We start from the raw sequence: 27,964 nt of genomic DNA, 5'->3' as shown, positions 1-27,964 counted from the left end.
ACAGTGCAAATCAACAGCTTTACATTCCTTTAGTTTTCATTTCAAGGTGATTTATTTCTATATATATGTCTATATATATTAAAAAAGAACATATTTAACCATTCTCCGGGAAGCAACAGGTCACCTCTGTGTTTAACTAAGCAGGAGTAAAGCACTGAAATGAAATTATGTGCCAAAGCAGTAAGATATATTCTTGTTCCCAAGGTTTTAAAATCCTCATGGCAAGCACAGACAGTATCTGATTAAACTTCATACGTAGGTACACACATGTAACATTTCACTCAGCGCATCATTTACAACACAGTACATTCCTTTTAATTTTATGATCCCAACATGGCTGACGTTAGACCACACAGCCGAGACAAAGTCTTACAACTACATCAGCACGTATCTCCCTTGAACCAGCTCTACCGTCCATGCAGCAACTCGAAATCTCAGAGTTGTCTTAGTCGCCAGTTTATGTGAAATGATTTAAAATAATCTCCCAACATCTTGTGATTGCAGGTGGAAATGATAGCCAGGTATTTAAGTGCAAGACATTCGCTGTATTTACTGTAAAACACAGGGAAGGGGCCTAAATGCAAAAAGAAAATGAGGCACTGGAGATCATTCGTACTGTAGCAGGCTGTGCTTACACTAATCTGATAAGCATGATTGGCCTTCGCTACTGACTGCAGGCTTTTAAAATTTGAACATGCTCAAAAAAGTGCATATTTATTATTGTTGGATTACCCAACAAGCTGAGGAAAAATTTGATCAAGTGAGGGAGCGGTGTGTAGGCACGTCATGCTCACTATAGGTGGAATCAAAGCAGTGGTTTTTTAATATTTTTATCAGTAGCGGTCGGAGAAATGATGTCACTCCACCAAGAAGAGTCTGTGAGCGCAGCCGAGTTTGAGTCTGTTTTGTAGCACGGACAGACACGAGGCTATAAACCAGAGTTGTGCAGGTTTGGGATGGGGTAGAATTTGGATACTCGACTCTGGGTGGTGGGGTTAAGGCATTCGGATTCGCCGCTCATCTTGAAGAAGACCTCCTGCTCCTGCAGCTTCCGTGTGAACTCCTCCTCTAGCGCCTGCAGGGGGCAGCAGATACAAACATCTGAGTCAAACACTGAGGGTTATATCACCAAAAAAACAAAGACATTCATCCTCCTGACTGTAGAGGAAATCTGTGTGATCAAATGGACATCAAATATACCTTCTTCCTGGGTCTCAGCTTCTCTCTCCACTCCTTTATCTCCTGGCTGTGCTCCTCGTCCAGCTCCTTCAGCTTTTGGGTCTCATGTTCAATCAGAAGGTGGCATTTCTCATTCTGAGAGAAAAAGGTGTGTTAACGTGGCGTCAGGATTAATGTGCTCTATTATTAATGAATAACACCTCCTGTACTCTGCTTAATTTATCTGCACTGGAATATTCTGTCTCTCTGCTTTTATTAATTCAATTTACAGTTTTTTTTACAGCACAGTTATCTGAGATGAAAATCATTTCCTGTTATGATCGGGGTATTAAAGCTTGTGCTCCATACTTGCCAAGCCTCTTGGATTTTCCTGGGAGGCACCCGTTTTTCACCACCCTATCCTGGTTTCCTCCCAGGGTCACTATTCTCCTGTATGTCTCCTGATTTATGACAAATTTTCCCATCTGTTTTTCCCTTTTGGTTATCACTACCTCATTCTGTTTTCACCCAGAAAACAATACAGCTACATTAAATGTTGTTTCCTGGCATGTGACCTGAAAAAGAGCTTCTAGTGCCTCGTGCTTGAGGAAATGGAGAGTTCTGAAAGAATGAAACACTCAAGCAAATCTCATGTCCTGGAAAGAAGAGAAAGAATCCCCATTTCTTCCAGAAAGTTTTAAATGAAAGGGACATGCCCTTTTGTAAAAACTGCTGCACAGATTTTTCCGTTGGACGCTTGGTGCAGTTAATCAATCAATGAATGAATGCCGGAGATTCATAGCCTGGTAAGACCATCCTGATGATGTGAGCTCAAAATTCTGTTTTGCTCTCTGTAACAGTCTGGCCCCGCTACTGCCACAAACACTTTCCAGAACTAAAATCCAAACAGGGCCAATCAGAGACTGTGTTGTAGCTGATGATGCAAAATGCAGGCTGCAAAATGCAGGCTGCACATTGCAGAACAGTAATGGTGGCTCCCGCTGCCCCATAGAGTTAACACAACAGTAAGTTAAGTTATTGCAGAAGTAGAGTCAATGACAACAATAACACAAGAACAAGAGGGTGCAGAGCATGTTCCCTGGTGTTTTGTTCTACTGATTGGCTGAAGGAGGTTGTCTGTCAGGGTGAGTGTTCGCGCCCACTGACAGTGTTTAGGGTGGCAGCGAGTCCAGACTGATGGAGAGAGCAAACAATGTTGAGCTCACGTGATCAGGATGGTCTTACCAGGCTAAGATTCATAGAGGAGGGGTGAATTATTCTGTATTCTTTCCTGAGAATTAAAAGTAAACTTGAAAGCATTTAACATAAAAATACTGTTGCAGTGTTTTGTTATTTTCATTCTTTAAAAGTCACCAGAATGAAGGAAACAAGCTCCACCGCTTTGGTTTCAAAATCCCTCCTATTTTTGAGGTCTAAAGGTTGGCAAGTATGTTGAGCTCATGGATGACAAAGCTCAGCTCGGTGATTAAAATCTGGCCTGAAAGACATAAAAAACTGTGTGTGTGCTGACCTGTAGCTGCTGCAGCTCCCTGATGTTTGAGTCACACTGCAGCTGCAGATCTCTCATCTGGTTCTCGTGTTTCTGGTGTTGATGGAGCCTCTCATTCTTCTGCCTCTTGTCTTCCTGTACGGCAAACTGGACCACGCAGACAAAGTACAACAGAACTGTGACGGCAACTCAAACCCAAGCAAAGCTATGACGGGATTTGTCTTTAATCGCAGACAGGTTGGCGTTCTGCTCGTGCTACAGGCAGTGTGAGCACATGCAGCCAGAGAGTGGTGATTGTAAGGAACTCGGCCATGGAGCGGCCAATTTCAGATACATACACTGATTGCAATGACAAAATAGTACAGTAATAGACTACTTTTTATCATCTACTTCTTGCTGCTGAGAATGTTTAAGACGTTAAAGAGTTCTTTCACTGGTCTCATCTGAACAAAACTAAACTGAAACAGCACTTTGAGGAGGCAGTTCGGGTTGTGTAATGGTGACTGGAAAGTTGCTGGTCTGAGGTCCAGACAGGCTGAGATAATTAAAAGTGCTTGCACTGGGCAGATCCTTGAAGTGACTCTATGCCAGTGTGACATAGTGCTGCTAAAAAAAGACCATGCATGTTCAGTCACTTCTGCTTACATTGTAAAACAACAGCAGCAGCATGAATCTACTGTGTGTGTTACCTGTTTTATCCGCTCCCTCTCCTGCTCAGGTGTGACAGCCGCCGTGGCGGTGATGCGGAGGCTCTTCTTGTACATGGCCATGCGTGTTTTGGCCTCACTGCGCTGAATCTTAGGCAGACGAACCCTCTCTTGAGTCTGTTTGTTCTTCATCTCCTCTATCAGCCGCTGGTTGTAGCGCTGCATCTGCTCCATTTCCTGTAAAAACACACGCATGCGCACAGTTTTGAGTTCAGCAGCGTTATTTAAAACAAAACATTTTTATGAGTGGTAGAGTTTTTCTCCAAGCTCTTACTTTCTCGTGCCTCTTCAGTAGCTGGTGTCTCTGCAGGAAGTACTGGTCCTTTAGCTGCTGCTTCAGCTGCTGGTGCTTCTCCTGCAGGTGGCGCTCCTCCAGCTCCCACATGGCTGCCTCTCGAGCTGCAAAACACATATGTGCACACACAAAATCATGACGTCACCTTAGTTAGCAGACATGTACATGCATGTTAGCTGGTGATGAGGGAAGTGACGGAAACACAACAGACAGAAACTCTCAGCAAGTTGGACAAGTTAAAACATGTCTGCGTGTCGCAGTCAGTATTACACACTGTTGTGTCACCGGCATAAAATCCTTTTACAAGTTGAGACTGAAAAAAATATCTACTTTTTTTTTTACCTTTAGGGCTGTTGTTGATGTCACGTCTGTCTGTTATGAAACTTTAAAGCTGCACAGCATGTTAGAGCTTAGTTGTTTGCTCGAGAGTCAATCTGTCACATCATGGTTGTCAAATTTAATGGCAACATAGTTTAAGTGTGGATTGATACCAAAGGTCTGCTGATGTGGTGCCTCCAGATGTGTTGTGAGGAAATCAGAAGCAGAAGCTTTCGTTGGACGATATTTTGTCACAGAAATAATGTGACAAACAATAATATTGTCATTTTGAGGCCATTTTATGCCACTGATATAATGATAATATAGTAGCATAATACTGCAAGTACACCCGTTCAAACAGCAAAGAACCTTTAATTTATTGAAGAATATTCAGACATTGAAACTGGAATATGAAAAAGTAATTAACACATAATATAAAAGTATATATAAATTTATAGTATCTTTATACGAGAAGCCCCAAAATTACTCAAGTTTCAGTTTATCTCTTGTGTTTAATAGACAAGTAGGCAAGTAGACTTGTGCAAGTAGGCCAGGGGCTCCCCGACCCCAGGCTTCAAACCACATCCGAGTTCAAACCAGGAACCCTCTTGTTGTGAGGTGACAATGCTAACCACTGTACCACCATGCCACCTGATTCTGGCATCATGCTGGCTAAAATACTGTTGACAATCTTATGCATATGTACATGCATGTAAACAGAATAGGCAATATCAGGGTCAGCAAAATATCTGAGGTCATATCTATATGTTGTATGATAAGCTGGTAACATAATTATCGTGACAGGCCCTGTTTCTCACTTAAACGTGAACACACCACAACAGCATGCTTCAAATCGATCCATGCCTTCACCAGCTTTACTGTGCGACGACAAAAACACTTATAAAAATAAAGACAGGGTGATATTCTTGTAGGAGCCAGAATGTGTATTTAAATGGTGTTTATTATTTGTTGAGGCCGCACATGTTCTTGTGGTCACTTTCACTCCCAGTAGTAACTGGCACAGGGGTGGGTGTGGTTTCACCTCATTTTACCTGTTTATTCACTGACGTGGCAGCTTTTAGACGAAGAGGGTGAGTTTTTGGCTCCGATATTTTCTGTTGACCGCAATCACATCACGTAATATTTTGTTTCATCTCATTTTGCTTTATTTATCTCGGTTGTTTGTTTAATAAATCATCATAAAACGCATCTTTGGACTTCGGCATGGATTTCTTTTAACGAGTCACAGTTGAGAGCCGAATCAGGCTCTTACTGACTTTTATCATTGATAGTAGTCGCCACAATTCCCATGAGTGAGTGCATGTCTTGAGTTTCAAGTGTCTACTTTGAATGTAGGTAATGAACATTCAGAAATCTAAACGGCTATGGTAGAGCCGTAATGTACAGAGGTCTGATGATTTAATGTAATCCCATCTCCTACCTCTCATCAGCTGCTGCTTGTGGTTCAGGCAGTCTCTCTCAATAGTGGCAATCTCCACTTTATGCTGCTGGATGATTTTCTTCAGAGCTCCGTCCAGCTCTTGCTGCTGCTTCTGTAGGAACTCCTGCTCCTGAGGAGCCAGAGATAAAGAGCAGCAGTGAGAGGAGGCCAAGGGGATCACACAGAGGGACGGCAGACAGCAAGAGAGAAAGGGCACAAGACAATGCATCAAAACTGCAGTAAATTAAACGCTACAATCTAGTCAAGTCATCAAGTTCAAGTTCAGAACAACACAGAGCACTAAGATGTCACATCATCAACTGCAATCAGCAGAGGAGACACTCAGAGATCATGGATGGCAACGATCCACAATGGAGGTGAAGAGAGAAAGAGAGAAAAGTTAACAGTTCAGTAAAGATTCACAGTTTTATGTGAGACAACATCGAAATTGACGTTCACACCGTCCAGAGCTCAGCCTACATTATGCATGACTCATTACACAATGAGCCAGAATTATCTATTATTTAATTATCTTTTATGCCTAAACTCATAATTTAAAATTGACATTTTGTCTGCCTAGCTGGTGGCTAATTGTAGGTTAGATATACGATTATTACCTCGCTATAATTAGGCATAATTGATCATATAACTACAAAGAATTCACTGTTGAAAACCTACAACAGGTAACATTGTTGTCACACTGCTGAATCCAAATTAAAATGGTAAAAGTACTATAGAATAATGCACAATACAAGTGACTTTTACATCCACCCTGTAAGGCAGTCGGTCTATATTTGGCCCTCGTCTGACAGAGACAAACATGGATCCAGACAGAAGGGGATCAACAACAACACCACCTCTGGGACACAGCACTGTTTACTCCCAGACTCAATGTAGTGGTGTAATACAATATAAATACCATAGAAAATACACAGACCGGATGTTGGACATTTGTGGAGTGGTGGAGGAGAAATACGGAGCAGGAGAGGAACAGAGAACCACTGCACAAACACAGCGATGACAACACTCAAAAAAACAAAACCAAAATAAATTTTAAAAAAAAACACCGCCCATGCTTACATGTGTCGTAAAGTAAAACTGAACCATCACAGACTATCCTGCCACTTCGCACATCTAAGTATGGGCCAGAAGATGGAGAGAAACAGGGGGGATGGGGGGGGGACTTACATCCTGCATCTGAGCGTTGAAGAGTGCGCATGAGGACAACTGAAAAGACTGTATCATAACCTGGGCCACTGCCTGCGGAGGAGAGCACACAGCGCACTCGTCCTGATGATCAGGGACAGACAGCACACACAGCAGGCTGAGGATCTTTTTCTCTCTCACACAAACACACACACACCAGCACACACTCTGATTCTTCCTGAATTATGTAAGAGATTTTCCACTTTGGGAATATGGGTGAGTTTAAGGCGCACAGCACAGTTCTGGATAAATGTTAGGAGGAAGTCATTTAATTAGTTATTTAATACTCTTCTCGTCCTCTCATGCTTGAAAAGCAGCACTTGAGTTTAATCCAGCATGGTGGAGAAAAAAAGCAGTTTTGTTACTTTCCATGCTACCGGCTCACGCAGTGTTAATAATCTACAAGTTACCTTTCAAAGAAAACAAGACATGACTCATGTCTAATTTATAAAAGATGCACAGGAAAACAAAGTTTGAAAAAGGTTTTCAGTACAGATGTCTACTGTGGAGACAAAAGCTGTGTCTGTAATCGCTCCCGCGTTCATTAATTCACTACATGATGAACCATTAAAGGACACTGTGGTAAGTATTCAGAGCAGATACTTACTAATCATGATCATCATAATCATTCTGCATCACCACTGATGTGTGTCGTGACATAAGGAGAAGGATGCACTGAGGGATGTTTAGTAGTGCTAGCACACATGCTATGGATTGAAGCTTTGATTCTCTGCTCGAACCTGAACCTGACGTTTCTTTCCAATCTTGCTCTGTCTCTCTGTTTACCTGCCCACACTTGTATTGTTAGTGTAATTTATTTACCAAAAAAGAGACAAAGCACACAATAAACAAAGACAGATATGAATTTGACAAATAGCATTATTATTAATTCAAGACAGAATATTTTTTGTTCCACTGTGGGCATTTTTTAAAGAAGTCTATCATAGTATATATCATTTTGTTGGGGCTGCAACCAACAATTATTTTCATTATCAACAATTTATTTGGTCTACAAAATGTTGGCAAGTAATAAAAAATGCCCACTGTGATTTCTGAACAGTTTAAAACCCAAAGGTATGTATTTTACCATCAAAGTAGACGAAGAAAAACAGCAAATATTTACATTTAAGAAAGTCAGAACTCTGTACTGTATAAAAATTAAGGATGTAGCCACCGTTATGTCACCCATAGGTTTGTGGACTCCTGTTTTAAAGCCTTGAGTTTGGCATTTTGGCCATCGCCACCTTCTGGGAGCCAGAAGTGACACAAGGTGACCATGGAGGGTGGAGCTGTGGTGAAGTAACGGGAGGATCTGACTCATAGACTGACTTAAACAGGAGAGTTATATAAAAATTCACCCCTGTACAGTTGTCCTGAACGTTAAAATTAGTGCTAGAGGCCAAAACCATTTATTTTTGGCTGTAGACGTGTTTATTTCTGCTGTAACTTTGGGAATTTTGACATGAGTGTCTATGGGGATCGACTCAGCTTTTGCGGCAAACTGAAGCACCATTTGAGGAACTGCAATTTTTGGCACTTCCACATCAGCTTGATATTTTGGCCCTGGAGGTTGCCACTTGCTCAGAACATGAGAATCTATGTAACTTTAACAGATTCAGGCATTTAATCTCATTTATGTAACGATTTTGTGAATCTAATATAATCAGAAGACAGTACTGCTCACTTTAAATAGGATGGTTAAACATTTGACGGTTGACAGATTTATATTTCTACAGTCCCACGATATAGAGCGATTATAGACACAGCAATTCTCTGTGTGCATGTGAATACTTTACATTTATGAATCAGGTTAAAGGGAGAGAGGGAAGAAAAGAAAGAGAGAGAAATTTTACTCCTTCACAGAGTAAGAGACAGCAGGTGATGGTTTACCTCTGCGGTCTTAAGGAGCGATAGGTCCTCCTTTATGCGTTTCATGAGCTCTTTTCTCATATGTTTGGGTGACTGTCCAACTTCCTGTTTGGCCTACAGTGTGTGCAGAAACTGGTTGATGCTGTGTACTCTGAAAATCTAACAAAGCTGGCCAACAACAGTACAAGACATGCACGGCCCACTTTGAGAGGAGAGATTCGGCACCCAGCCACCAACTGGTTTAAAGTCAGCATGCTTTGATTCCCATGACCTGCGTCTGGTGTTCCTTTGAACTAGGCAGTCAGTCTCTTTTGATTAGTAGCACGTCAGAGCTGTAAGTTTAAACTGCACGAGTAAGAGTCATGAGTTTGTGGAAAGAAAGATTTGACTGGTACATGGCAGAGGATGTTAGTCTCAAAATAAAGCTCCCCCTATATTACTTTGCATTCAATTAAGTCCCACAGCCATCAAGATGATTAATCTGCCTCCAGAAATTAAAAGAGAGTAACTGAGTTGGAATCATCTGGAGACTATGACCTCTGAATGTTAACAGCCCTGACATGTGGACTACTCAAAAGCTCTCAGTTTTTTTTTATAAGTGAATTCAGATTAGACTGCAGCGATGTATCACACCAAACAAAATAATTCATGTTTAGTTGGGTTCTACCGTCTTTAAAAGAATGCTGATACCTGCACCTAAGAAACCAAACATTGTTGTGGAGCTATTTGTTTCTTAAAGGCTACAGGCTCACTGCTCTGACTTTGATGATAATGAAAAACTGGTTAAATGGAAAATTCTATGTTTTGGTCATGTCTAAGTGATTTATGGTGACAACAGTTTTTGAAAGTGGTTCAGTATTGAGCAAGAGAGCTGCAGCCAGTAGCTATGAACAGGACTGCGGTGTAATCCTTGGGGGCAATAGAGCGCTGTCAGTGTGCGTCCAGGAAAATTGCTTGGTTTTGCCACTGCTAGTGTCTAACAACATTATGGAAAGGATCCCTAGAGAGAAATAAAAAAACGATTGTGTCCAACCAAGTCTTGCTCAAGGAGACGTCTCTTTCTGAGGTCTTGGGAGTTCAGTTGTTGCGGGAAGACAGTAAGGAACAGACCAGATCGAGCCAAAGGTAAAAAAAAAAAAAAAAAACATTTTCTCTCTCTCTCTGCAGGGATCCTTACATTCACGTTGTCAGACAATTATAATTACATTCTGAGCCTGTCAGTGGCGAAACCAAGCACTTTCAGTGGACGTATGTTGAGTTGAGGTGCAGTATGAGCATTATATTGCAGCCCGTTTCACAGCTGCAGGCTCAATAAACCCAAAAACACAGGATTATATGGTCCAGGCTGAAAAATATCACAGTTTTTCTTTAAAACCTTCATATGTGATACCTCACCTGATGCCCTTAACCTCCTCAGTGTGCTCATCGACTGAATAGATGTGTGGCTGATGCGGTTTCTTTTGTCCTGTGCTCTGCTGAAGGTATTTTTACCCTCAAGATGTTCTAAGACAGATTGCTGTTCATAGACTCAGCATGTAACATGACTGCACCAGAGAATCTGGTGGCTTAACTCAACCAGCTCGGTCTGTGTGATGTAATCTGTGTGTGGGAGCACAAGGCCACAAACAGTGAGAGTGGGAAATGACTCTCACTGAGCACAGGTGGGCCACAGGGTTTATGTCTCAGTCCACTGCTTCTTTTTCAGCCGCTAATGTGTTTTCTGCTCTATTTATTCAAGTCTACGTCTTTCTTTTGTATGTGATGTTTATACTTTAACACTGTGTAACTCTGTGTGATAGTGACTGTATACTATGTAAACTCTGAACATGTTGATAGGAGAGCAGCAGGGGAAGTTTTTCATTGTATGGAAATGAACTGGTGACATTTTGCAATACTCTGTTTTAACTGCCAAACTGTACAATATGCAGTACTGACTTGAGGCCCTCTACAATATTGTGCAATGATAACTCACATGTGCAATACACTGTTATTTCATTCCATTCTTACCTATTCTGCTCTTGCATGTATAGTTATCACACTTGTAGAACGATGCACATATTTGTACATATCTCTTCTTCTTGTTTCCCTTACATTTTTCTTACATTTATATGTATATATTATGCCACAGATTTTAGCACTATATGCACATTTTTTCTTGTATATCTTTTATTTCTATTTTGTTTAATAATTTGTCTAGAAACAAAATAAGAACAACTCCAACGCCCTCCCAGGGATCAATAAAGCATTTTGAATCTGAATTTTGATGCATATGACAAAGAAAGTATTGAATATGCACCTTTAAGATGATTCCATATCAGTTACTCTGATGCAAGGCTATTATTGTATCCCCAAATGAGCCCAACACCACCAGGAAAATCTTCAAAAGTCGGCCATCCCATGACCAAGCCACCTCACACACTCATACAAGAGACATGGTTAGTTAAAAACACAACAACAGTACATTTTGAACAATGAATACAACATTACCAATTACAAAAAGTACAAGAAAACATCACATTTTATCAATTGCTTATATTTTTGCAGCTAAACAACCACAACAAAGTACACAGCTGAGGGCTGAAGCGACCACTTTAAGCCAACCTACAATAATATTTTTAGGCACAATATAAATATACTCTAAGTGGCCCAGAAAGCAAATTGCGGAGCAGCACGACCACCACCAGGCATCATAAATACTCAATGGATGCCAATCGGCACTATTGCCATGAAAAAGCTGCATAAAGCACAACACAAAGACTGCAAGCACACCCAAAAAACATCTTCCAAAGCATTTAAGGCTGCAAAGCAGAGAAAGAGGCAGAAAAGACTACTAAAAACCTAACATTTATTTATAACAAACCCAGCACCACCATGATAAGGTTTTATGCTTAGCCTAAGACTGAACTTTTAATAAACAGCTCCCTAAAAATAACAAATAGACTCAGTAGCACTGTTTAGGAGGCAACCAGGAGCCTCGGGGCAGATGAATAATGGATAGAACAACATGGAGCTAGCAGCATCTAGGAGAAATACAGCAGAGTCTGTCTGTTGCTATCATTTGCACACATACAGTACTACAACAGCAAGGCACACCACTCCCATAGGATTAATATGACACAGCCAAGTACGCCACCGGCTAAGTTGTTAAACACATGCACCATTAAAGGGGTCGAATCTATGACATGCAAACCCTTGCGACCTCCCAGTTAGGAGCTAATCAGCCCATAGACACAGCCATGCACCACTGTACCTCTTTCTTTCGGTTCTTCAGCATGTTTTGGAACTTGGAGAGTTCCTTGTCTTGATCCGCTTTGATGCGTTTGGCTTCGTCTCGGAGCCGGCTGGTGTGATCCTGTTCCAGTCGCTCAATGGTCTGCTTCTGCTTCTTCTCAAGGTTCTCCACTTCTTGGTCATACTGACGCTTTTTAGCCTGCATGGACAGAAACAACAGACATGGCAACAACTTTACATGATGGCAGTAAGTGTTTATATGTGCTCTAACATCCTAAGATTACAGACTGAATTACTGCTAAGGAGGGAGGTGGAACTGACTGCAAAGGACATCTGTGTGGTGTCATTTCAACCTGGCTACAAGACAGTGTGACAAAATCAAATTAAAGTTCCTAAGATTGTGCCCATCACTGATCACAGGAGAAATGCTAATTGAGGAAATGCTTAGTGATGTCTGGCTATCGCCTGCATGTAAGTCCCTCCTTCAGATTGAGATCTTCTTTGAGGCGAAGCAGCTCGTTTCCTAGGAGTTGGCAAAATAAAAAAAAAAACCATCACACCACTGCGGTATGAACAAACTGACTCACAGTAGTTTCCTGTTCAAAGCGCCGGTAGATCTGCTCTCTCTGCTGCTGCAGCTTGTTGCTCAGCTGCTGCTGGGCCCTCTGCTCCTCTTTCTGCAGGAGGCGCAGCTCTCTCAACTCCTGCCGCCTGAGGAAACCACACAGACAGTGTAATAGGTCACCACATTTAGTCATTCAAATTTAATAGCTTGTCATTGATGATATTAGGGCTGCACAATATATTGTTTTTATTTTCAATCTATATATTTCAATCTGTGTGACAAACACATAGCAAAAGACTCTTTAAAGTTATGCCTGCCATACACTAGAGGACTTTAAAAAATACTTTTAAAAGACTAAAGTATAACAGCCTTTCACATCTAAAAACTAGAGATTTTGCAGACTGGAGATCTTGCAGGGTCACCATTTGGAAAACCAGATTCCTTTTAAGATTATTTCTCATCATGCTACTGGTGGAAAATTTCACACCAAACTCCCTTTAAGAAACACAACATATTAACAATTAATTAAGTGTCTGCAAAAACACATAACTTTCAAAACAGATAAAACGTGTCATATGGTGACAATATTCTTGTCAATTCAGCAACAGTATAGTCCATAAATAAACTGTATCTGCTTGCAAACTTTACATTTTGGAGTTTGTTGCCTCAACATGCTACCAGCCTCTGTTTGTCAGCTGCACTATTTCAGGAGAAATTGGGAACTGTTTCAAAAATTAACATTTGTCACTAAAATAAGTGCCGAAAGCTTCGCCTCCTTTTCAACAATACAACAGACCCGAGACTTGTTCACATTGTTGTGCCTCCCCAGGGTCCCCTCCATGTTTACTCTCTACCCGGTTTGTTGTTTCCTGCTGTTGTTTAATGCACAGAGAGCGCAGCTATTGGTTGTTGGCGATGTTTACTTCACTGAACTTAACTACTCGCATGAGCCAAGACCAAAAACTTCTGATAACATCACACAGTCTTGATTTCTCCAGAATGTCAAGACAAGACGAAGACTGACTTATGACAGCTCGGACTGAGTTTTATGATCACCTTACACCAAATGATTGAGATCACAGGAGAGCGCTGCAACTGAGGTGAAACTCATGATTTTAATCTGACATTGGAAATTTGTCTGCAACGGTGGAATCACTTGAAAGTTTTTTGGTGTACGGCTGGCATTAGTTGAAAGAAGGTGTCGTAGAAAACAGCACTATAAAATGTAAGGGGCCGTACACTTGCTGCGTGTTCCCAAGCGCCTATTTTTTAGGGCGCAACAGCTGCGCTCTAAACTAAACGGAGTTCAACTTTTGGAATGCAGCAGCACACAACGCACGTCATGTGACGAGGAACAACCTATCACAGCCAACATATATCTTTCCCTTCTTCCGTGAATATTCTGTCTGTGGTAAATTCTGAAAAGTTGATTTTGGTGAGGAGCTGTCGGACCTTCTCATCTGTTCCATGGACAATATGCCCACATACATAAACAGTGCCTGGAGGAAGATCAGCTCTGCACTCAGGATTTGAGGTAAATAAGCTATGATATGGTGACTGTTAAGGTTGCTTAGCAACCTCAGGCGCAACCTGCCGCCGCATTCGCGAAAGCTGGCACAAAAAAGGCACAAAAGTAGTGCCCAGCGTCAGACCTCACGTTTTCCAGGCAGTTAAAGACGCAGCGTGTACCGCCCGTAAATCATTCTTTTTTAATTGGTGCCTGTTGTGTTCAGTTCAGTTTTTCAAATAAAGATTGTTGGAAATAATTTCCTTTAATTTTGTAAGTTAACAAGCACTTTTTAAAATTCAAGCAATACACTGTGGAAGAACTGAGTACATGTCGATATCTGTTTATCACAAGTAATACTGTTTTTGCGATATTCAACAATGTTGCTGCATATCACATATTTTTCTTATATTTTTCACCCTAAAGGATATGAGATTTTATTCACAAATAAAATGTTTTTCATTCCTGAGATTGGATTTTATGGTTAGTTTCATTCTACTTTTTTCATATATGTAATTTAAGATTGATTACAATATTACTCTCGCATTAATATTTAATAGCATCTTTAATGGTACTGGTCTCCTCATGTCTGAATCAGTAGTTGTTAAATTGACTCATGTTAACTCTGTGCATTACTGACATGAGGTCATAAACTCAACGGCAAATAGTCAGACAGCACTTGTGTAAACATTCGGAGCAGCACGCCTCATGTCTTTAAAAGGCAGCATGACAGTAACATAATGCAGCATTCATCACAGGAGATAACCCATCTGGCATTTGTAAAAAGCTGTGGGAGTTGTGAAATGAACCAGAACTATTTAAGGCAGGCATGTTAAATAGGCCGTGTCACATATTTAGACCAACAGTATGGTGAAGCAGGTTGAATACAGACGTACCTCAGGAATCTCATCTCTTCGCTCTTGGTGTCGTTATCTGTCACGATCTTTGATGTCGTCACGCTTACTTCCACACCATCCACCATGAACTTCCGTGTCTTCTTCAGAGTCTTCTTCTGACGTTTTGACTCCTACAAATGAAACAGGGAGGTTTTGAGGGGCTTGAATTATCAAAACAGTGTTGATGATTTAATATTAGAGGTTTGTAGACTTTAGATTATATTACCTGCATAGACACAGAGCCTCCTTCTTTACTCTTGGACAGGAAGCTGGAGATGGACAGATTGAGGTCAAGGCTGTTGCTATCAGCAGCCGAGCTGCTTCCAGAGTCAGAGTCCTTCTCCAGATCCGGCTTGATCACAGCAGGGCTTCCATGCTCGATCTTGCTCTCTGAGTCTGTTTCACTTTCCAGGACCGACACAGTATCTTGGGACGTGCTTTCATCTGCATGGGTGTCTTTCTCCTCATCTTCCTTCACAGGGACATCTTCACATACAACCACTTGTTCTGAATCGTCAGTGGTCTCTTTGGCTTCATCACTAACTCCATTTGTGGATTCAGTTGGGGCCTGTTCCTCCAGATCAACCTCCTCTCTGGTCTCATTCTCTTGTTCAGGCTGCTTTGCCTCCTCTGGGGCCTCATCCTTAGGCTTTTCCTCCGGCTGACTCTCTACGGCCTCTTTCTCAACCTCAGTGGACGTCTTGTCCACACTCGACTTTGTATCTGTTTCTCCATTTATGCTTGTGTCCACTACATTTGATTCTATATTCTCTGTGTTTATAATAACGTCTGTGCCATTAGCTGTGTCTTCTACTATGTCCTCTGTCAATTTATGTTGAGGTGTCTCTTCATCTGGCTCTTTGCTTTCTTCTTCTGCCTGTGCCACTTCTTCTGATACAGATTCTGGTTCTTCTGGTGTATCTTCAGGTTGCTCTTGTGATTCTCTAAATTCTGTATCAGCTTCTTTTTCGTCCTCATCTTTCACCTTCTCAGGCTCTTGTTCTTCTTCTATTACCCGGGCAGGTTCATTCTCTGTTTTCTCTTCTTGTGGCTCCTTTTGTTCCTCCTCTGCTTCTTGACCGTCTGTTTCAACTTCTGGTATATCCGCTGCTTCTACTGGCTCTTCTGGCTGTGATACTATGGGCTCAGCAGGAATCTCTTCGGCTGGACCATCTTCTGGTTTAGTAGGCTCTGTGGGTTCTTGTGAGATTAAGTCCTTGGTGGGCTCTATGAGCCCAGAAGCCAGGTCTTCATTACTGGCGTCAGACACCTCATTGAGTTTCTCCTCCTCAGTCTTGTCGACCTCACTTGTTCCAAGTCCTTCGTCAGAGAGCTTGTCACTGGTCCGGTCCTCAGCAGGCTCAGCCTCCGTCTTCTCTGTGACAGATTCCAGCGTGGAAGGAGTTGGTGGGACTTTGTCGTCCTCTGAGCTGGCAACACTGGCATCTGATGGTGCTCGCTTGTGCCCAGGAGCCGCCTGAGCCAACAGTGAGAGAGATATGAAAATAACAATATGTCTTTAATGAAGATATAAACAACTCATACATAATTTAGAATATATCTTGTTGAGTATTATTATGCTTGTGATTACACACTGACCGGCAATAACATTAAAACCACTGACAGGTGAAATAAAGGACATTGATAATATCGTTAAAACAAAATTTCCTACTGGGAAACCTTGGATTCATGAATTCACGTGGATGCCATTTGGTGTGCTCCACCCACCCAAACACTGTTACAGACCAAGTACATCCCCTCATGGCAGCTGCACCCTTAACGGGACAATGCATCATGTCACATGGCAAAAACTGCTCTGGAATGACCCGTGGTATGTGCTTCAGCTCAAGGCTTCCACCTGGCCTCCAAATTACCCAGATCCCAATCTGATCAAGCATCTGTGGGATGTGCTGGTACCCCAGAACTAAGTCAGATTCATGGGGGGTGTTGCCATTGATAAGTACCATTCTAATGAGATGGTCAATGATATTCACTTCACGTTATTGGTTTTAATGTTGTGGCTGATCCGTGTACATACACTAATAGAACTACATACCAGAGGTGTGTCAGGCTCCTCCTCCTCATCCTCCTCTTTGCTGTCCTCGATCTCCTCCGTGACTTCAGCTTTGGCCTCGGCTATAAGCTCTCTGAGAGGTCTGCTATCAGTTACACTGGTGACAAACGGATGCTACATAGATGGACACAAGAAATAGATATCGTTATTCTTCACAAACAGTCAGGCTGAATCAAATGACATGTTCAGATTTCTTATTAAAACATGTATGAATTCTTTGGGCAAAATCGTAGGCTGCATAAATGGTTGAGGTAACAGTCGGAAGTGAATGTAGTAGAGCAGCTCACCTGTAGGAGCTGCAGTGTGCCCCACCTATTGTCTACATTCTTATCAAGTGCTTTCCGCAGGAAGTCGTTAAATTCTGGTGACCTTTTTAAGAACAAATGAAACAGAATCAGTTTGTTGTCTGGTGTTGCGTCCTGCTTTGTAAAATAGAATTAAAACCACTCTTCCCCCTGTGGCTATTCAGTTGGGCATTAACGATTCACCAAGCTTTCACACATTAAACAGTCAACATATCCTTATCTCCAATCCGGAAATATTCCAGTGCCACCTCTCTTGTTATCACCAGCACTTCATCTTACCAGCGAGAGGGATGCATGAGTGTGGGCGGCTCGGACTTGGCTATTTTCAGCAGCACTCTCATGGGATTCATCTCGTGGTTGGGTGGCTCAATCTGCGCCAGCTCTATCAGGGTAACCCCGAGGGACCAGATGTCGGCCTTGTAGTCGTATGGACGGTCCTTAGAAGTTTCACACATTACCACCTCTGGGGCCATCCTGCAAAAATTAGAAGTCAGTGGGTATGTAATTGGCATTAAGCTAAGTTTGGACTGCGAGTGAAAGTGTGCATTCAGGCATGTTATCTTTCTGATCCCTAAAAGGTCAATTTACTTTGCTCTATAAGGGTAAAAGGACAATTAAATAGAATGTGTGCATTTCAGTCTGGAATTTGAAAGATATGAAGCTTATTCAGTCTTTAAAGCCGAGGTCATTCAACACTGTGCATCTAAATTGCTGAATGAGGCTTTTTTCCGTTTCCACATTCCATGACAGCTTTTGTGCCACTGCATAGAATAATCTGTGAGACACGCTTGGACAATTATCAGATGGTGACGGGGTGAATGCCCTCTTTTTATGCGGGCTGCATGACTCACCAATACGGAGTGCCGATGAAAGAATCTCTTCTTTGTAACGTCTTGGTATTTTTAGCAGACACCCCAAAGTCAGCTGAAAGCAGAAATCAATTATGATTCTTTTCATCAGTGAATCAAACTGTATAATGACACTTTCTGTGTTAAACTGTGAATCCATATAATCACATTTCTACTAAAGCTACGCAGTTATGGCCGGATTCTATCTTAATTTGCTTCAAGCTTTCAAATATGAGCACAGAAAAGTGGACAGAAAAGCCTCAGTCTCTCCTTCTTATCATCCCTCCCAGCTGTTCTAGTGTTACCTGTGAAACTATTTCAGCCTGCTCTCCTCTTCTCCCCTCACTTATAGTACGCACACATTAGAGGGAAAGAGAGATCTATCATTAAGTCCCTGGTGGCAGCTTGATAATTATTGTTTGCCAGGCTCTGCCATGACCCTCTGCCTACAGAACATGAATCATCAGGGAGCCAGCAGCTATGGATGCTACAGCAGCAATATGAATACTTGCTGGAATGTTACGTAACCGATTCAATGTATCACCAACTCCAGTACATAAGTGGTGTATAAAAATTACAGTTCTTTCCTTTGGGGCTGCAGAAAACACGTCACTTTGTTTTGTAACTTTTTAAAAAAAAAAAACAAAAAAAAAAAACAAACAACTCAACTCTGCATGAATGACTCAGTCCTATGCACCACTATCCCCCAAAGTCACATAGCTCAGCTGGTTGCCACAGTGATGATGGCAAAGGGATTCACAATTGACTTTGCTAATTAGCTTTTTAAGCCTTTAAGTGTTGGCCCTGTAGGAAGGTTCAGCGTGGCCACCAAGGACATCTGAGAGACAAATCAACAATGAATCAGCTATTGTTCTGTGTAGTACTCCGAAGCGAGTACCTTAGCATATGCGTAGCTGGAGACAGAGATGAAACAGTATGACAATTTCATTCCACGATTATAGTGGCCACATTTCCATAGCTATCAGTATTATCACAGTATTATTAAATGTGTTGAAAATGTCCAAACAGTACTGAAACACACACTGAAATCATTACATCACTGAAATCACACAAATAAAATTAGCAGCACTATGCACTTTTTGTTTGGTCTTGGCCTCAGATAGAGAACTTCAAAACCAGTCAAGACTACATGTGCGGTTAGGTACATCACTAAATTGCCTGTGCAAAAAAGAAGTGTTGAATTAAGACAGTTAAGTTGTTTTCAGCTCCTTAGTGTTTGAGAAAACAAAGGAAAATTCCCACACATAATTTCGCCTCTGCAATGCCTTTGATTACTGTATCAAGACTTTTTTCATAGTGCAGTTATACATACAAACATATATGCAGTATATGGCAACAAAAGAGGTGAATGAAGGGGAATCATTTGTTTTCTGTGGGTGTTTTTATGGGGATGTGGGTTTTTCAGGTCAACATGAGGAGTGCCTATCTCATTGTAACTCAGTAATGCAGTATTTGTCATGTCCTGGTCCTGACTTGGTCTCAGTTTAGCTGGTGTTGACTACAACTCTGAACTTTGAAATGGTAATACTAACTCTTGACAGTTTTATTACAGTTTATCATGAAACTGGTAACTGTTTCATCATTAGCTGGGACATGAGTGAATAATCCTTCACATTTAGAGAATTGTTACGATGACAAACGCAGCAGCAAAAGATGATTTTACCCAGCTTCACTTCTCCATCCAAGGAGAGGAGAATGTTCCCGGCTTTCAAGTCTCTGTGGATGATTTTGTTCTCATGGAGGTAAGACAAGGCCTCCAAGGTCTGCCTACACACCACACGGATCTGGGGCTCTGTCAGGGGCCTCTCCAGCTCTGTGGATAAACATGCACACAATTAATACACAAGTGATAATTAATTAATTCACAAATTCACAACACAGACTGAGCCATTTGGATATTTAACATCAATTGTGATGGCCTGATGGTATCCAATAGCAACGGGAGGGCAAAACTCCACCCTGACACCAGCCGGCATGTATGACTGGACAAATCTGGGGGAAGGAATTCGTCCTAGGTGAGTCAGACCACAGAACAAAACACGTCAACAACCAACAGAGAAGGGAATTAATTGGTATCCTGTTCATAATTCACGTGTAAGAGAAAGTGGTGAGGTGTTTCTTCAAGCTTCAAAATAAGAGAGAGAAACTGCAGGCATTAGAAGTGGACTAACCACTCCTTGAAATCTGAGCCACAATAATTACACAGTTGGATGGCCTCTCCAACTGGGGAGAGGGAAAAAAATCCCAGAGAGGAGGATTTTGGATGAAATAAAAAGAGCTGGCACTTGAGGATGGAGCAAAAAAAAAAAAAGCTCCAGAACTTTATAGTGTTTTTCTGTTTCCTGCGATGAATGAGGGACTTACCCAGCATGATGGCATCCACTGCACCACCCGCACAGAACTCAATCAGAATCTGAAAAGGTAAAACAAAGTGGAACAATAAGTAATGTGTACTGTAATGCAACAAAGCCCCAATCTAGAGGGGATCTTTTATGCTTTCTGTATTTTGTGTCTTATATATGGTGTTAGAATAAAGTATGTTCATATTAAATGTGGCCAAAGTTTCAAATAATGAGGTTAATGTATGCAGAAGTAATCCCTGTGAGCAAAATCCTCAGGCTTCAGATGGTTTTGACTACTGTTTTTTCTACTCTGGCTACAGTATGATGTCACTGTGTGGCGTATTTCTTAATATGGTTATCTCCTCCTGCTACATGAATTAACATGCTAACGATTAGAAAACATCTAAACTTGGTTGCAGTTGTATTAAGAAGCTTTTATTGGTGATTTTTCACAACAGAAATTGCTGCTTTTCTGTGGTACAGTCATTCCCTCAGTTTCAAGTACACTGCTAACATACATGTAGCAACAACCTAACGTCATGGAAACATCTAAACATGGTTGCTGATGTTGTGAATTTCTCCCCAATTTTGAATCATGCTGCTGCTAGGACATATCAGTGTGTTTATAAGCTTTTACTGATGGTTTTTCATGACAGAAATTGCTGCTATTATCTGGTACAGTCATTTCCCAGCTGCAAGTACATTGCTACATGTAACTACATGCTAACGTCAGGGAGAATTTCGGTTGCTATTAATTTCTCCCCAATTTCTGATCACATTCCTGCTGGAACATGTCCAGTTGTGTTTATAAGTTTTTACTAGTGATTTTTTTTCAATGTAGAAAGTGTCACTTTTCTCTGTTACAGTCATTCCTCTGCTGCAAGGACAGTGCTACGACAGTGAGATTTCGAAGACCTGGAAATGCTGACCGATCAGAGCAGACTAGGCTTTTTCGGGACGGGGACTTCAAGAGACAGGCGCAAAAACTGTGTCTCAGACAGAGGGTGAATACAGGTGTTTCAGCACAGGCAGTATGAGGAAAGTATTTTTGGAACACTGTAGCATGTTCTAGTAGAAACCCAAAATACAAGTATGAACCTGAAAATAAGCATAATAAGTTCTCTTTAACTCCACTCATAGCACAGAATTTGCTTTAAGGAGGAACTTGTGTTATCCAAGGTAGGTGAGCATCATGACCGTTATAGGAAAGACATCAGAACCCCTTTTCCATGTTATTGATTACACTGTGGAGACATTCCAAGAAGCCAATCGATCAGACACAGAGCATCCTCTATTGACACATCTTTTCTCTGCCATTTCAGGACAATCTTTATGTTTCAATCCGTGCTGGATCAGTAGAGGTTCTAGTGGCAAGCTGGAGACAGAGACAGGGATCCTCTCTCTGTGGATTCTTCATGATGCACAGCCTGATTTTTATGCAAAAGGTGTGCAGGTCCTCCTGTTCGAACAATTTGTACCAAATAAATTCTTATTCTTTAGAGTGCAAATCCTTTGAATGTGTGTCTACATATGTATGACTCACATCCAGGATGTTTCATCATACATTCTGATGAAAATTATTTCCTCATTTGGGTAAACATTGTAAAGCCTTGAGCTAATACTCCTCCCTTTCAAGTCACGATGTCAAGTGCGGCACACAGAATTTCATTTCTGAAGTACACCGTTTAATTCCTGCTGTACACAATTTTTCAACATATCTAAACCATAGTATTTATTTTAGGGAAGATGTAAAAACCATAAAAACTTAAATTTACTTCACCTGCTGTCTAATAATAAGAGAATTATGGATTCACCAGTAAACTCTGAGAAGCTGCTGTGCATTAGAGGAACATAACAACATTTCGTAATACTGTTATAGAGATGTAAAACTGACCAGCTCCTGACCTCAGTTGTAATGGCAGATGTAATGTACCCCACCACCACTTCATACTGTATATATTGGCACTTGCCAGTTAGTTGGCAGCTCATGGTATCAGATGACAGACAAAAATCAATCAAGGCTACAACCTAGCACCACCTTCTACGCAGGGACTCAAACAAAAGGGAGAAAGCGGTTGTTCCTGTTCTGCATAACAATTTATCGAGCCATGGGAATCTCTCTTGTGATTTACAATCATACGACTCTAACAGGTGCTCATCTTAATACCAGGTTAAATTGAACATCATGCATACATGCAAAAAAAATCCTCTTTTTAAGCCACACATTTTCCTGATTCCTTCCATAATCTTTTGCAGAAAAATTATTACACATTAACGCAACACATGCACAGCCAGAAGCGGTTACACATTCATCATGCTGCTTAAAGACGGGGGCCGGAGGGACGACCTGCATGCAGCTCTGAATTATTCAGGCACTTTCTCCAGCCACCAAAACCACTCCATTATCTTCCCATAGATGTGGCCAGTCCACAAGGGACGGTCACATGACACCACCTGCCAGGACCTAACTGCTCTGGGGCCTCTTAACTGCACACAGAATGAGATCTACTGACCATGTATTTAAAATGTAGCTCAACACTCTGCTCACAGTAAAATAGCTTGGTATGGAAACAGATGAGGGCGGCAACTAACAATTATCTTCACTGCTGATTATTTTCTCAACTAATCAATTAGTGGTTTGGTTTGTAAAATGCCATGAAATGGTGAAAAATAGTGTTCACTGTTTCAAAGAAATCCTCAAATGTCTTGTTTTGTCCACAACCCCAATATATTCAGTTTACTGTCATGGAGGAGTGAAGAAATTGGAAAATAATCACATTTAAGAAGTTGAAATCAGAGAATTTTGAGTTTTTGCTCTTAAATACTTACTCAAACTGATTAATGAACAGTCAAATAAGACTAATAACTAACACAACTAATCGATAAATCGTTGCAGATCCAAAGTAGATGCAGGGCTCTCCTGAGAATAGGTTTAGAGAATTTCACTCTTAAAATGGAGTATGCCTTTCACTTCAGCTGTAAGACTATGACCCATGACCTCTGGGAGGTCAGGCGTTCCTGCAGCTGAACATGCAGTCCTAGCCTCGTACTAGCCTCTGACTGTGCCACATGATCCAGGTTAAACTCTTGTTGTAGGCGACAGCAAAAAATGCACTGCTATTATCCCTTAATCGGATGATATAAGAGTCCTGTGAGAAACAGCATAACAAATAGTGGCTTGTGATGAATTTGTGTGTCTCCATGCATGACTGGTTCACTACCTCTGTGTCTCCTTGGCTTCAAATCAACAACAACACACAGAAAAAAAAAAGAAAGTCAAGCGCTTGCTTGCTTACTTACCCAAAGTTTGCCTTCAAAATAGAAGGCATCCAGCAGTTTGACGATGTGATGGTGGTTGCAGGAAGCCAGGATGTCAATCTCTACCATGTAATCCTCCAATTCATCCTCTGTCTTTGTGTCAATAACCTTGGCAGCAGCGAGGGTCCCATTCTGCTTGTTCTGAGCCTGGGAACAACATTGATGACAGAGGCTTTAATCAGTTGAGCATACTATTCAATACATTTCTGATATTGCTGGCTGGACTACAGAGCAATCAGTTTGACTTCCTTTGCTGTTATAGTGCTGTAGAGTGGCTATTGTGGAAGAACATCCATCAACGTTAACAACTTCATTTAAGACAAAAGCCATTTTGGAGCCAAAGCAATAAACACTGCAGCACTTTATGGCTTTAGTAGCACCTAGAGGATCACATCTCTATAAATACATTTCATAGAGACCTTATGACAACTCGTTGCTGCACAGTGAAAAGGAAAATTACTGTAGAAACACCCACAGCAACCATTTGAAGTCAAAATATTTACAATACACCCCATCACCTTCTGACCTACTCTAACAAAAGCTGAGTTTGCTCACTTCCTCCTCTTCTTTTCTCCGCTACATCGTTCTTTCCTCTCACTTTGATACACCTACTCGAAGGTCACATGTGGAAAAAACAGTTGCAGTAATTTAGATATGAGTATTACCAAATAAATCTATGATTAAGTAGGGAAATGGCTTCCAAAATCTTCACTCCCTATTAGGCTTTACTGAAGAGACTACTACGAAAAATTACCACCACACATCCCATCAAACAGGTAGCCGAGAAGTTATTTTAAGGTCAGCTTTGGGCTTAATGTTTATGGATACAGACACAATCTCAGGGAGTTAAGGAAAAAAGAAAAGGGAGGGAGTGTTAGGACCAACCGCTGCAGAGTGTGTCACAAACTATATTTACACAGCTCTGACCTGACACACTCCCTGTCTCTTTCCCTTTGTGCGGGCCGACGCCTGTCTAACACAGGCCATCACTAATACATATGCACAATATGAGCTTCATGATGGAGAGGGCAGCTCTAATTTGTCTGCCATTGAGTCATTCAAGTGGAGCCTGTGGCCTTCAGTCATTATGTACATGGCACTTAGACAAACTCTGCACTTGTCTGGTATTTAGGGATTCAATGAAAGGGTTTTGTGGGTGTCATAACAACACATAAAACAACCATGCACATTGTTAAAATAATCTTTTAAGGCTAGCAAATGTTTCAACCTGCCTGAGTGCAAGTTAACTGTAATAAATCTCACCCCCCTCTAGCTGTATTGAATGTGCACAGTCTTTGGCAGGAGGACTGGATTTTTATATCACATATTAAAAGACACATATGCCACCCTAACTAAGTTAACTGACAGGCTGTGCAAACAGAATTATGTAAGCAGTTTGTCCAAACAAATGGCACATCTCTTCACTAATTAAAGGCACAATACAGCCCATGTTTATGTGCTGATGTGAGTTCAGGACTCTTCTCTCTTCCACTCACACACTAAAACAGCTGATTTGACACTTTGCTGGCAATATCTGTCACCCCGCCCAAATGAGGCAGCCATCAAAAGCCTGTGAAATAACTGGTGAAATACGTAGTCTGTGTTGATAGTAATGCGACCTATTGATGACGAGTTCTCCCTCTATGTGTGGGAACAGCGAGTCAATAGGTTGTGAAGTGTATATTTGTCTACAACTTAAGTCTGGGAAGCCACAAGAAGTCTACAGGCTTTCATCACAGTTAGTTAAACGGCTAATAAGACTTGCAAATGAAGATTTTCTGGGCCATTAGCTGCTTTATCTGATCTCAGGAGTTCCAAGAAGGGACACCATAAGTCACAGAGAAATAGGGAGAGAAAGCTGGGGTTACTGAAATAAAAGAGTCTCCAGCTGATGAAGATGTGGAGCTTCATGTGAAACTAATTTCCACCAAACTATCTACATTTCTAATCAGATAATTGTCTGTGTTTGATTTGTATAATACATCTCAGTCCTTTCTTAAAGGCTGTTTAAAAGAGTTTGCCCCTGGCAACCTCATTTCAACCTCCATTCAAAGACACAGAGGTAATGAAAAGAGCTGATTTTGCCTCATGTTGTTGACCTTTCCGAAGGGTGTTCTCAACCCAATACAAATTCACGTTCAGATAACATGGAGAGGTACGTCACTGAGCAGAGATAACAGGTGGTGGACACAAAACCATGAATACCGTGCGATATAATCCAGGGCTGCAAACTACAGACCGCAGAAGGAAACAACCCCCACGCTCTCTATCAGCTAACCAAAACTGAACGTTACAAACTCCACATAAATTGTTTTGGGGCCATTTGATTAAATGGCATGATACTGTGCTTGTGTTGCAGGTATTATGTCCACCTCATGCATAATACACAGTATGTGTTGGTGAAACAAACAGACCATCAACCTGATGTGACAAACTGTTAACCACTAGACAACATTTACATACACACCTGTGCACCTGTCACAGCGTATGGCAAACACAAACTACTTACACATTTGACTTGTAAGGGCACCTGCTCTCAGGATTTTTATCTGTATGTCCTCTGATCTCTCAGATCAACCTTAGACAATACAGTTTGGCATTTGGGAGGCCATGTTTATTCTGTGGTTGTGAACCACACCTTCAACAGTTTGACTGAGGCCAAGTGCAACTCAATGACATAGCAAAGTCATATTTACAACATGACAGTGTAACAGGGCCCACCTTAATCAGCTAAAATGGAAAAATGCCACTGATACATTAGGAGATGAGTTCAAGGTATCACTAAACAAAGCCCTAGGCCACGTTTCTTTACCTCAACAGGAACACTGTGGCGAGCAGGTGATAGTTACGATATGAGAGAGCTGTCACAGCATGCAGTTGACACAAAAATATAAATGACTAGTGGTTTAGTGGCCTAGAGGAGGAGGCCTGAGCAGCTGTCATTTTAACGTTATATCGCATGACCTGACTGCAATAACGTGAAACACATCGGAAGCTAGTGTCTCAAGAAATGGGTTAGAAAACCCCAAGGCGGATGTAACACATTACCTTGTACACTTTTCCAAACGCTCCATCTCCCAGCTCCCCAATGATGTCCCATATTTCCTCTGGGTTGACGTCTCTGTGTACATGTTCATACTGCTTCTTCTTCTTGTCGGGCCCTAACTTGAATATCTTCCGAAAATTGAAGAAAGACATCTTTCAGGACGTGAACTACAGTGCTGTGGATGCGGTCTCTTCGGTTATTTCCGCCAAGAACGGTTCCTCCCGACGACGCGGAGCTCAAATGGCTATCGAAATAACAGCATGCAGGCGTAAAACGAAGGCAGACAAGCTGCTATTGTAGCCATTCAGCTATGATAATGCCAATTATAACTTCCCTCTACGGCTGTTATTCATAATCACATCATAGCTAGCGGTGTTCACAGGACGCTGGCTGGGCAAGGAGATGAGGGATACAGAGAAGAAGAGTTCGTTGTTACGCACAGACTAGTATTTCCGTTTTGAAAAACAATTAAATTAAATGAAACCGCAGATATCGCTTGTATCAACACCATCGGTACGGCATTTTTATCATATAACGCTAGCGAGCAAAAAACGTTGAGTCAAAGGACCCCATGCTTCGGTTGGCTGACCACACAGAAGTTAGCGGACCAGCGTCAAGTTAGCTAACGCCAGTTGGACTTCCGTTAAAATCATTAAAAGTAAAAACGTTAACGTTACTGACAGACAGCCGCGCAACACATGTTGTAGTCAGTGAAATTAGCAATAAGAAAATGACACTCACTTGCAACAAACAGGCAAACAATCTGACATTAGCTGCCTTTTGTGCTATTTTGTGAGAGTGCTAACGGATGAATCTTGCTAGCTTTGCTAACATGCTCGTGCTAACAGCGTTTTGTCATTTTGTCAAGCTATGTTAAGCTAAGTAAAAACAAAATTTCCACCGAGTACCGTTATCAATTGCAAGTAAGTTTAGCTAGCCCAGTTTCGTAATGTTTCAACAACGCAACACACCCGTTAAACGCTTTTACTTCGGAGGTTAGACGTTGATACTTCCGCTGTCAGTTGGTGTACCGGAAGTTAGCTTGACGCCATTAGTTAGCTGTATCTGTTTCCTGAATCTCCTCGGCAGGACGTGCTTAGCGGCTCAGCCCCTCGGCTCTACCACGCATGCTACTTGTGTTCCTGCCGTCATGAGGGAGGGAAAAAATGGTAGAAGTTGTTTGTCCAGGCCCACATCATGTAATAAGGAGTCAGATGATTTGGGCTGACTTATCAGTTCAGCTAATTCAAAGTAATTAGGCAGTCATGGGTGGGGATTGTTATGAGCTAATCCAGTCTGATATAACA

The 27,964-nt window shown here is 41.5% G+C and overlaps 1 protein-coding gene across 4 annotated transcripts; it reads right to left on the bottom strand.

Moving 5' to 3' along the window:
- Window positions 1-28: 28 nt before the first annotated feature.
- Window positions 29-27,771, bottom strand: slka (STE20-like kinase a). Of its 4 annotated transcripts, none has more exons than XM_033612715.2 (19): window positions 26,660-27,771; window positions 23,594-23,758; window positions 20,316-20,364; window positions 19,615-19,764; window positions 17,934-18,006; window positions 17,362-17,556; window positions 17,065-17,146; window positions 16,760-16,891; window positions 14,930-16,180; window positions 14,704-14,834; window positions 12,323-12,446; window positions 11,755-11,934; window positions 8,526-8,618; window positions 5,430-5,559; window positions 3,650-3,774; window positions 3,358-3,552; window positions 2,690-2,815; window positions 1,201-1,314; window positions 29-1,075 (listed from the first exon to the last, which is right to left on the bottom strand). In XM_033612715.2, exons 1-19 carry the CDS (start codon window positions 26,807-26,809, stop codon window positions 929-931), a joined length of 3,612 nt encoding a protein of 1,203 aa, XP_033468606.1. In that variant the 5' UTR covers window positions 26,810-27,771; the 3' UTR covers window positions 29-928. The 4 variants fall into 4 exon arrangements, with proteins under 4 accessions (XP_033468606.1, XP_078016984.1, XP_078016985.1 ...); XM_078160858.1 differs by lacking the exon at window positions 8,526-8,618 and adding an exon at window positions 6,618-6,719; XM_078160859.1 differs by lacking the exon at window positions 8,526-8,618 and adding an exon at window positions 6,618-6,689.
- Between the last annotated feature and the right edge of the window lie 193 nt (window positions 27,772-27,964).

This window comes from Epinephelus lanceolatus, chromosome 17 (genome assembly GCF_041903045.1).
Source record: "Epinephelus lanceolatus isolate andai-2023 chromosome 17, ASM4190304v1, whole genome shotgun sequence".
Lineage (NCBI taxonomy): Eukaryota > Metazoa > Chordata > Actinopteri > Perciformes > Serranidae > Epinephelus > Epinephelus lanceolatus.
This window is presented reverse-complemented; position numbering and strand designations above follow the sequence as displayed.